Below are 10,427 nucleotides of genomic sequence, written 5' to 3'. Positions count from 1 at the left end.
GGGCAGAGAATAATTTGGCCATACACATACACGAATCGCCGCCGCCTGCGGCTGCCACCTCCTCTCATAAATCATCCGTCAACCGCCTAAAAACCCTCCCCCGCACCCCATTCTTCAATAGAAATCCTCCACGCTCCAATCATCAAAACCCACGCGCCGCCCCAAAGCAACACTCCCCCCGCCCCCACCACCTAAAACATCAGTGACACATCGCAGCTCACCACTATCTCCCCACAACCTTTTGTCGTCACTTGTAATTATCACCACTGTTATCCACCCAAATCTCCCCTGAAAAAAGGAGATCTGAAGATTCAACAATCGGATTTTAAACCCCAGAAACCCAAATTATTAAAAAGTTCGAGACTTTATTTATGAATCGAACTCACCTGAAGCAGACCAACCATAGATGGGAGGAGTAACTTCATCGATCGCAGCTAAGTTCGCCTTCTTCCCACCTACTCCGCCGTCTTACACGGTGGAAGCCGACGAATCCTGCGGCGGCCAACTCTTTATTCCGGAGGTTCCTAGGAAGGAAGGCGTCGACGTGCTAAAGCTTCGAACTAAAAAAGGCAACGAAATCGTTACTGTATATATTAAACACCCAAAAGCTTCTGCTACACTTCTTTATTCTCATGGTAATGCTGCCGATTTGGGTCAGATGTTCGAGCTTTTTGTCGAATTGAGCCTCCGTCTTCGTGTTAATCTTGTTGGGTATTTTTCTTGATTCTTTTTCAATTTATTATCTGAATTTAGTGGGTGTTGATTAATTTCGCTTAAAAAGGTTGAAATTGATCATTTCTCTCTTTAGTAAGTTCGTTTTAATACACAAATTTCAAGAAATTTGGTATTTTTACTACTAATTTAGTAAGAAATTGAAGGTGGTCGAGTCAAAAAGGAAAGAAACCAACGTTTGATCTTGTTCAATTAGGGTTTATGTAGAACCTTGTTCATATGCAACTTCTTGTTCAAAACATTTTGTGTCAAAGAAATCAAATGTAGAAAAGCGTACAAGTAGTTGTTATAAGAAAACTGATTATCAAGATAAATATAAAATTACGTATCTAACCCTAGCTTTAATAAACTGATTATCTGATTTTGATTCTTCAAGTGACAATAATCACTTTCAAAACGCATATCCAAACACCCACTTAATCCAAGAAATAGTAACAAACTTCCATTTATTTGTATATTATAGTGTCCTACTTCGATTTCTTCATATCACAACATAGTGTTTTCATTTTTTTTTTCTTATTAAAGAATTGATATTTGAAAAACCTACCAAATTATAGCAATGAAAATTGCTTTTTATTTTTATAAGATTGATAAAATAGGAAAAATGTTAATACATTGTTATTTCTTGCATTAAATCATAATTTCAAATGTCTAAACCGTTATCTTATGTATTTATGCAGCTACGACTACTCCGGATATGGGCAATCAACCGGAAAGGTTTACTATTAACTTCATATACACTTTTTTTTTAATATTTTTTTATAAACAAATCTATGGTTTTAAATAGCGAAATCCCTGATAAAGTCCCAATATTTTGAGTCAGTTTACAGTTTAATCCTAATTTTTATTTTTTGAACAGAAAAGTCTCAATTATCTAATTCATTTTTTGTTGAAAGTAAATAAAGACTCGTTCGTTATCGGTTCAAAAAATAAAAGTTGAGATTAAACCATAAATTGAACGAAAATATTAAAACTTTATCGGAGATTTTTTTTTAAAATAACATGACAATTGACAACCATTTTTTTTAAGAGAAATTATTATTTAATTTTTCTTTTTTTAATTAACAGCCATCCGAGTGTAATACATATGCGGACATTGATGCGGTATATAAATGTCTAAAGGAAAAATACGAAGTCAAAGATGATCAACTAATTTTATATGGTCAATCTGTTGGTAGTGGGCCCACCATTGACCTTGGATCACGAATACCCGATTTAAGAGGTTTGGTTCTACATAGTCCAATCCTTTCGGGCCTAAGGGTTTTGTATCCTGTCAAACGAACCTATTGGTTTGACATTTATAAGGTGATTATTATATTTTTTTGCATAATAATATACGTTTTTTTTATTAAATTCTTTTTAAATCTTGTAAATGAAATGTTGTTAACTCTTTTTGTTATGCTTTTGGTTGGTTTCAGAATATTGAGAAGATAAGTTTAGTGAGTTGCCCGGTTCTTGTCATACATGTAAGATTTATCGATCTATTTTTTTTTTTCCATTAATATAAAATACGCTTAAAATATATTTGAGAAAATGGAAGGAAAAACATTTATGGGAACAATTTTTTGAAAAGTTATCACTTAATAAATGTAAATTCAATATATTATAATTTTAACTCGTTGCTTATAGGGAACATCGGATGAAGTTGTGGATCATTCACATGGGAAACAACTATGGGAGCTTTGCAAGAACAAATATGAACCATTATGGCTAACCGGTGGAGGCCATTGTAACCTTGAGTTCTATCCCGAGTTCATACGCCACTTAAAAAAGTTCGTTTTGGCCCTTGGAAAATCGAAAACTTCCATTAATGGCACAAAACCCTCAATAATACCGGATGTTGAGAATCAAAAGAAAGTGTCCGAAAGTGGCTCCACGGTTTCTGGAGATACGTTTGAGTTGCGTGCTAACCTTCCGGAAGTTTCTAGAAATAGTTTAGATAGTAGACTCGAGAAGTCGAAGAAGCCAACAAACAAGCCGGAAAAGTCTCGAATGAGTGTTGACATGTTTAGAAGACGAAAAGGGTTGGTTTGGTGATTACTTGTTGAGCAAGTTTCGTGTAAGAAAGGTAACTTGTTGCTCAAGCTTTTCATCTTTTTTTTCTTGATGTTTTGTATTGTTTTGTTATGAAAAATGAGTGTTATTGTTATTACTAGTCCTTTGTATCATTGTATGTTATATTGAGCATAGGTCACAAGGTATCCACTTCTTGATTTTAATTATCTTTTTTTTTCGCCCTTTTTTCGTCATGTAAAATGAACAAATATATCGGAATATGAATTGGTGTGAGTTCAATTCTTTTGTCCATGTAACAATTGTATGTTATGTCGAACTTTTTTTTTTTTTCTATTGTGATCAGTTTAACCTGCTATAAATAAAATATAACTCAAATTAACCGATATAAAACCATCGAAAAAATAGTTCTTTACATAAACACAACACAATCCAAAACAAGACACCAATCAAAGTCACATTTTTTTGGTCTCTTCATCTTCTGAAGGATCACGAAGTGTGCCAAACATCCAATCCATCCATACGGTATAATGCCCGTAGTTGTGTCGGTATGTTGTATGATGAATAGTGTGGTAACCCGCACCCATAACGGGCCATATTTTTCCATCTACACAATCATGAATGTTTGCAGTCCATATGGCTTCAATAAATAACAACCCTATGTGCGTTGTGAAATGTGTTGGCACTAGGAATAACGCGATAACATGTGGCACGGCTTGTAGTATACCATCTATAGGATGGAACGCCAAACCTAATCCAAAATCATAAACAAAAATATCAACAATATTGTTTTGTTCACCAAAACACATCCATGCTAGGCCTTATGCGTATTATATGTATAAGGCCTAGACTTGATCCATCAGGTTATTTGCATCCTTATGCGTATTATATGTATAAGGCCTAGACTTGATCCATTAGGTTATTTATGCAAATAACCTGTTATGTATTATGCATCAGGTTTGATGCATGTTGCATATAGGCTTGATGCAACCAGACATAATGCATATATATAAGCATTAGATATGCATAAGGTCTAATGTATCGGGCCTGATATGATATGATCATACATCAGGCCTTATGCGTACTATATGGATCAGGCCTTTATATATATATATATATATATATATATATATATATATATATATATATATATATATATAAGGCCTAGACTTGATCCATCAAGTTATTGATGCAATAACGTGTGATTTATTATGCATCAAGTTTGATGCATGCTCCATATGGGCCTGATGCAATTTGTTGCATCAGACATAATGCATACAATCATACTTGATTCATACCGGTATGAATCACGTTTGATATGCGTACCGGTATGAATCAATATCGATATGCATGCAAGTGATATGAAAAGGGGACTAACCGGCGAAAGGTGAAAGTGTGTTTTGCTTATTGTAGATATGATGAGTTGCGTGAAGGTATTTGTAGAGAGGTTTAATGTCATGTAACTCTCTATGCATCCAATAAATACCGAATTCAACGAGTATAAGATAAAACCCTAAATTCAAAGCATATGAAAACCAGCCAACGTCACTTATCCTTGAAAAACATCTGGTCCATCCATTTTCAACCATGTACTCCGAGATCGTAGGAAGAAGACAATACCATGGCATCGCCTTCATTGCCACATATATTTGTAAACCCATTGCTTTTCTTGAAGGAATTGCATCTGTAAACCCAATTTACAAGATTTCAATAACTAAAATCGATTAACTTCACAATTGCTGATATATAAGTAAGTATATAACAATCACAAACCAACTAAAGATTCAAATTAAACAAGACCCATGTAATCAGCTGTTAAATTCGATCAAATCATCACAAATCAATTGTCAAAAACATGAACTGATAATCGCAAAACAGAAACCGAAATCGACAACAAAACCCCCAAAATTGACTTAACCAAATTCGGGTGTTTAATCTAACCTTTGGGAAGAAAGATATTACGCTTGAAGTGGTAAATGTTGATGGATAAGAGGAAGCCGGAGACGAAGTAAAGAATGGTGGCGGCAATGTAGTTACGGAGCCACCCTTGGACGGCGTGTGGGAGCGGAGTCCACAGATTTTCCGGCAACAAGCTTCCGAGCACTAATTGATTATACAGAGTGGTCTCTTTGATGAATAATTGCAGGTAATTGTCCATAGTTTTGGGATAACAATGGCGGATGGTGGATGAAGGATGAGGTAACTAGTGTTTTGGAGGTGGAAAGACGAGGGAAAGTGGTGATTTGTGGAGTTGAAAGGAGGACAGCGATATATATAAGTAAGAGGGGGGTCTACTTCACATTCTCTTTTTGTTAATTATTTATATATGTTTGACTATGTATATTTGTGGTAATTAGAACTTTAGATTAAAAATTATAATATTAATTTAAAAAAAATATATTTTCTCATGTAAAATTGATTATAAATAACATATAATTCTTCCAATTTCAAAATACTACAAGATTAATTTTCAAAAACTCCATTCGGATCATACTACATCTAGAATTATCATGTGATAGGTAACAAGAGAGAGTATTGTGTAACGAGTAAACGAAAACTATCTTTTATGGAAAAACCGACTAATTAACAAGAAACGAACTTGAAATATAATATTAAAACTAGGATATAAATCATATAATTAACAGACTAGCTAAAAAAATAACAAATAAGAAATAAAAACTATAAAAAAAACTAATTGATATAATAACTAACAAATTTAAAATAACATATAAGAATGTGTAAAAGTATAATTGAATATTATAAGGAAAATGAATAATACATATTATTAAATTAAAATAAATATTAAATAATAATTTATTGATTATTTATGTTTAAATTAACATAACTAATAAATTTAAAATAACATATAAAAATATGTAAAAAGATAATTGAATATTATAAGACAAATGTAATAAATATTATTAATTTAAAGTAAATATCGAATAAAATTTAAAGTAAAACTTCGTAAATATGCAAACCGTAAAAAGTCCTTCATTCAAAATACGGATAAGTATAAATAGTTATAGGACTTTTTGTATATCCTTATAAGTCTCACGATTGTAAAAATATAATGTTACAAATTTGGGTTCCAGAAAAAACAAAACAAAACAACTATAATGTGGATATTTGAATATTTTAGAGAAAACAACTAAACCAAAAAAAGTCACTTTATAAATTTGGGTTCCAAAAAAAAAATAGTCAAAACTAGAGTTGAATTCCTATCATGTCAATAACAAGCAATATAATTTTTATAATAGCTTATCAATAATTATTAAAAATCTGGTCAAAATAAAAATAATAACATTTCAGGATATATATATATATATATATATATATATATATATATATATATATATATATATATATATATATATATATATATATATATATATATATATATATATATATATATTACAAGAAATTTATTTTTAATTTGACTGTTAGTGAACAAACTGAAATTTAAATATTAAAAATAGTTAGAAGAATATTGGAAATATTTTTTTCAAAAAATCTATAACTTATTGAAACATAGTCTGTATAGTCGTTTATTTTTTTTTGTTTGTCAAAATAATCCAAAAAAACAAAAAATTAAATATCTTAGTTTAATATGACAAATATAACATAGTATATGTATACCAAATACGACCCAAATTCGATAATAAGGCTAAATAACTTGCAAGTTGCAACATGACTTATATGGAATGGAAATTTGAACTTTCATTAGCCAACATTTGAAAGTAAGATGTAACACCACCAAAGAGGAAGGTTTCTTAGAAATGAAGGAAGACCATATCTCCTATCACAAAATTATCCACTTTCTCATCCAAAATCTAATGTTTCCCTCATAAAAAACAATTGATATTGTTTCAAAAGTTAAAATGCTTGAATTTGATAGCAATTTAACATGCTGTTTATTTGTTTCTTAAACTTTCTAATAAAAATATCTCATTAGCTTAAATCAGTATAGTAATGTATAAGAAAATGGTAAATCGCATCATATTAGCCTATCATAATAAAAAACAAATGTGATATTTAATTAGCATATTAAAGTTTTGACCAGGAAATATTAAATTTTGCATAAATGATACAATCTTCATGAGATACATATGATATTTATCAAATTAATTGTTATTTTTTTAAACAAAATATAGAACTTATGATGTTAGATTAAAAGTTTTAGACATTTTTATTAACTACAAAAAAAAAAAAAAAAAAAAGGAGGCAGCCTTCTGTTTTTGTTAAATAATCTACGAATTAACACAACATGTATATTTTTTTTTTCTTCTATATTTGGAAGATTTTGATAATTATGTTATAAAATCAATTAATTAACATTACTAATTTATACTTTGTATCGGACAAAAATCAAGTTGCGCATGTAAATATTCTTTGGTTATTAATTAAAGTTCTCGTGGTGTATTGGAATCTTTTTAACTACCCCATTGTTACAAATATTAGAACCGATTATAATAAACGTTACAACTAAATTTATCATTTATTTTGCCTTACATAATAATATTAACAAAAAGATATTTTTGTCTTTCATATATAGCAACTTGATTAGTTTATAATTACAAGCTGAATGGATCTACAAATCTTTTCAAATGTAGGCAAAAGTGATTTAATTGAAAAATAAATATAATTGTGTATAGTTCGTGGCGGGGTAGGGGCGACTCTGTCAGTACTGTCAATACAACGAGTCTGTGCTATGGTTGGAATTGATGAGGCGTGGAATGCTCTGTGCCTTGGTTATTGTACTTCATGTATAAAGATTGTATCAAATTAGTTGTGTATGTTTTTAATTAGTTTGAGAATTAGTTTTGTATAATTTTAAGTAACTTGTATTTAATTAAAAAAATTGAAAGAGTTGGAAGATATGAGAAATAACAATGAAAGAGAAACTCATATGATATGAGAAGCGGTTTGGGAAGGATTGGAAAAAAGGACTCTCTAAACCTTAAGTATGCATACAAATTAATTGATATTATTAACTTAATTAATTGAAAAGATAATACATTAACACAAAATCACTAATAATTAAAGTAACTTTAGTAGTATTAAAAAAATATGAAGACAACTAATAATAAAACATCTTAAGAAGATTTTTTGATTAGATAATCAGGGAACGTTATGGAGCCACTTATTTCAATGTTTTTGTTATATTAACACCAAATCACTAATAATTAAACAAACACTAATAAATATAGTATTAAAAAAATATGAAGACAGCTAATAAAAAAACATCTTAGAAAGATTTTTTTATTAATGATAATTAAGGGACATTGTAGATCCATTTATTTCAATGTATTTGTTTTTTGAATGGTATTAAAAAAATATGAAGACAACTAATAAAAAAAACATCTTAGGAAGATTTTTTTATTAATGATAATAAGGGGACATTGTGGAGCCATTTTTTTCAAAGTTTTTGTTTTTGGAATCGACAAATCTAATATACTCTTAAACTAACATCTAATTTCATTTATGTTCACAACGGAACTTGAAACATCTAATACCACTAAACTAAGCTAGAAGCCCTTTGATAAGATGGTTTAATATTTGTCTTGGGAATAATAAAATGAAAAGAGATTTTGTTGGTTGGAATTTCATGTAAAGTAAATATACGGAGTACTCTATAAGCATCTGCGTAAAAGATTTTATTTACTTATATCTTATATAAGTTGTAAACTAAAATCACAAAAGGTCATTTTTTATTTCAAAGAATAAAACAAGCATCGTTTATATTCTTCGGATTCAAACAATCATACATAGTACATACAAGCCAAAACCAAGAGCCATTTTGACTTTTTGGTTAGAGGTGTCTTAAAGAGATTTTTTTTTTCTTGAGTAAGATTTTGGAAGCTATTAATATACCATTAAATAGTTATATTTTCTCAAATTAAAGAAAAAAGTTTGTATTAAGAAAAAGTGTTTCACTATTATTAATTAAAAGAAAAAGTATGATAATTAATTGCTAAATGTACACTTTGTTTATTAATTTTCTGCCATTAACTTATTGTAGATTAACATACGTGGAATCGAAATATACCAACAAATCAAATTATATGTTTTTTTTGTAATTGTGACATAAGAGTTAATCAAATTAGTTCTATAAAAAAGAATTAGGTATTTCAATTTTTGTATTTTGTCATGTAAATTTTAATTTATGTTTATAAAAATATAAATAATTATTGTAGTCTACAGAAAATCCTTAAAAACAAAATGTAGCTAAAAAATACAGAAAATCACTTGATCAATCTCAATTTTCCAATAAAAAAACTTTATTTTTATTCATTTTTGAACATTATTCTGATATATACATAAAAAGGAGCTGTCTTTTTTAGAAAAATAATCTAACATTCAAACTTAAAGTCCAGCCTGAAACCATTGGCAATGCACATGTATACATCATATTTAAATCTTTTTTATATATTAATATTACTAACATTTTTTAAGGCAAGTAAATAAAAATCAAATCAACTTCGAACCCACCACGTTGCCGACCTTAAATCATTGAAAAAAAGGCCATGTGAAAGAAATATTTTTTTTTTCATAAATTTCCCTTTTTTTATCGAATAAATATTATTTAACACCTGTTTTTGCATGCAAGTAATTATTATTCCCCATTAATCATTTTTCTACTATAAATTCAAAATAAATAGGTTTATCCCCCTTTAAATTATAAGAAGTTAAAAAGGAAATAAATTCAATGTAGATTAAATCAATTCCAATAAATGCAATTAATTAAAAAGACGAAATATATAATATTTGTAACTAACTTCAGAAAAATATAAGTTTTTTTAAAAGAATATATGATGATAAATTAAATAAAATTTAACAATTTATAACATACCTTTAGGAACGTAAACGTTGTATTTGTAGAAATAAACATAAAAGCTCCAAAGAAAACTTGTGATGAAGTAAACTAGGGTTCCGGCGGTGTAATTCCGGAGCCATGTCTGAAAAAAGTGTGGCAGCGGCGTCCAAATCTTCTCCGGCAGCAGTGCTCCGAGCACAAGCTGGTTGGTCAACGACGTTTCATCTACAAACAATTGCAGATACTTTTCGTCCATCGGATTAGTGATAAGTGAGCTATATGTATGGATATGGCGTGGTGGCAAGAGACTGTTTCCGGTGAAAAGCTGGTGGTGGCGGAGGTGATCAGCGGTTGTCGGTCGATCGGAGAAGAGTAGAAGAAGATGAGAGTTTATATATATAAATATAGGGTGGAGTAGTATCGCTGTAGATGGATATATAGCCGCCGGCTGTATTTAATATACAAGAGAATGGTCTATTTTTGTTGATATTAAATTAAATGTTAAAGTTATAATATTTTATATTATATTATTTTTAGCTATTAAACTTATTGGAAAAAAACTACTAGTTTCGAGCAATTAAATCAGCCAAACTCTGGCTACACGTTGTTAGCATTTGCCAATATATAAAGATGAAATTTTTATGTATGTATTTAATGTTTTTTTTAATAAATATAGTCTTAAATATGGTTTATATATTTATTATATAGTATAATGTTTAGTTATAAATGTTTATATGTGATTCACATTAGTAAAGAGTCAAAAGAATTAAGATAATTTTTTAGCTAACGGAAGTATATTATTACGGGGATACCTTTTAGACGTTACCACAAAAGTCGAAATCAAAATCATTTCAAAACATAATGACAA

The 10,427-nt window shown here is 29.4% G+C and overlaps 2 protein-coding genes across 4 annotated transcripts; one reads left to right on the top strand and one right to left on the bottom strand.

Moving 5' to 3' along the window:
- Positions 1-256: 256 nt before the first annotated feature.
- Positions 257-3,027, top strand: LOC145093107 (uncharacterized). Of its 2 annotated transcripts, none has more exons than XM_079031154.1 (5): positions 257-711; positions 1,413-1,449; positions 1,801-2,037; positions 2,151-2,198; positions 2,362-3,027. In XM_079031154.1, the coding sequence occupies exons 1-5, from the start codon at positions 407-409 to the stop codon at positions 2,767-2,769; spliced, it is 1,035 nt and encodes a 344-aa protein (XP_078887280.1). In that variant the 5' UTR covers positions 257-406; the 3' UTR covers positions 2,770-3,027. The 2 variants fall into 2 exon arrangements, with proteins under 2 accessions (XP_078887280.1, XP_078887281.1); XM_079031155.1 differs by having other exon boundaries at positions 2,378-2,591.
- A 76-nt stretch (positions 3,028-3,103) lies between these two features.
- LOC145093108 (delta(7)-sterol-C5(6)-desaturase-like) lies at positions 3,104-9,979 on the bottom strand. Of its 2 annotated transcripts, none has more exons than XM_079031156.1 (3): positions 9,596-9,979; positions 4,124-4,429; positions 3,104-3,496 (listed from the first exon to the last, which is right to left on the bottom strand). In XM_079031156.1, the coding sequence occupies exons 1-3, from the start codon at positions 9,813-9,815 to the stop codon at positions 3,201-3,203; spliced, it is 822 nt and encodes a 273-aa protein (XP_078887282.1). In that variant the 5' UTR covers positions 9,816-9,979; the 3' UTR covers positions 3,104-3,200. The 2 variants fall into 2 exon arrangements, with proteins under 2 accessions (XP_078887282.1, XP_078887284.1); XM_079031158.1 differs by lacking the exon at positions 9,596-9,979 and adding an exon at positions 4,687-5,002.
- Positions 9,980-10,427: the final 448 nt, after the last annotated feature.

This window comes from Lactuca serriola, chromosome 3 (genome assembly GCF_051521515.1).
Source record: "Lactuca serriola cultivar US96UC23 chromosome 3, Lser_US96UC23_V15, whole genome shotgun sequence".
In the NCBI taxonomy this organism is placed as follows: Eukaryota; Viridiplantae; Streptophyta; class Magnoliopsida; order Asterales; family Asteraceae; genus Lactuca; species Lactuca serriola.
The sequence above is the reverse complement of the archived record's forward strand: the minus strand, read 5'-3'. Positions and strand labels throughout refer to the sequence as shown.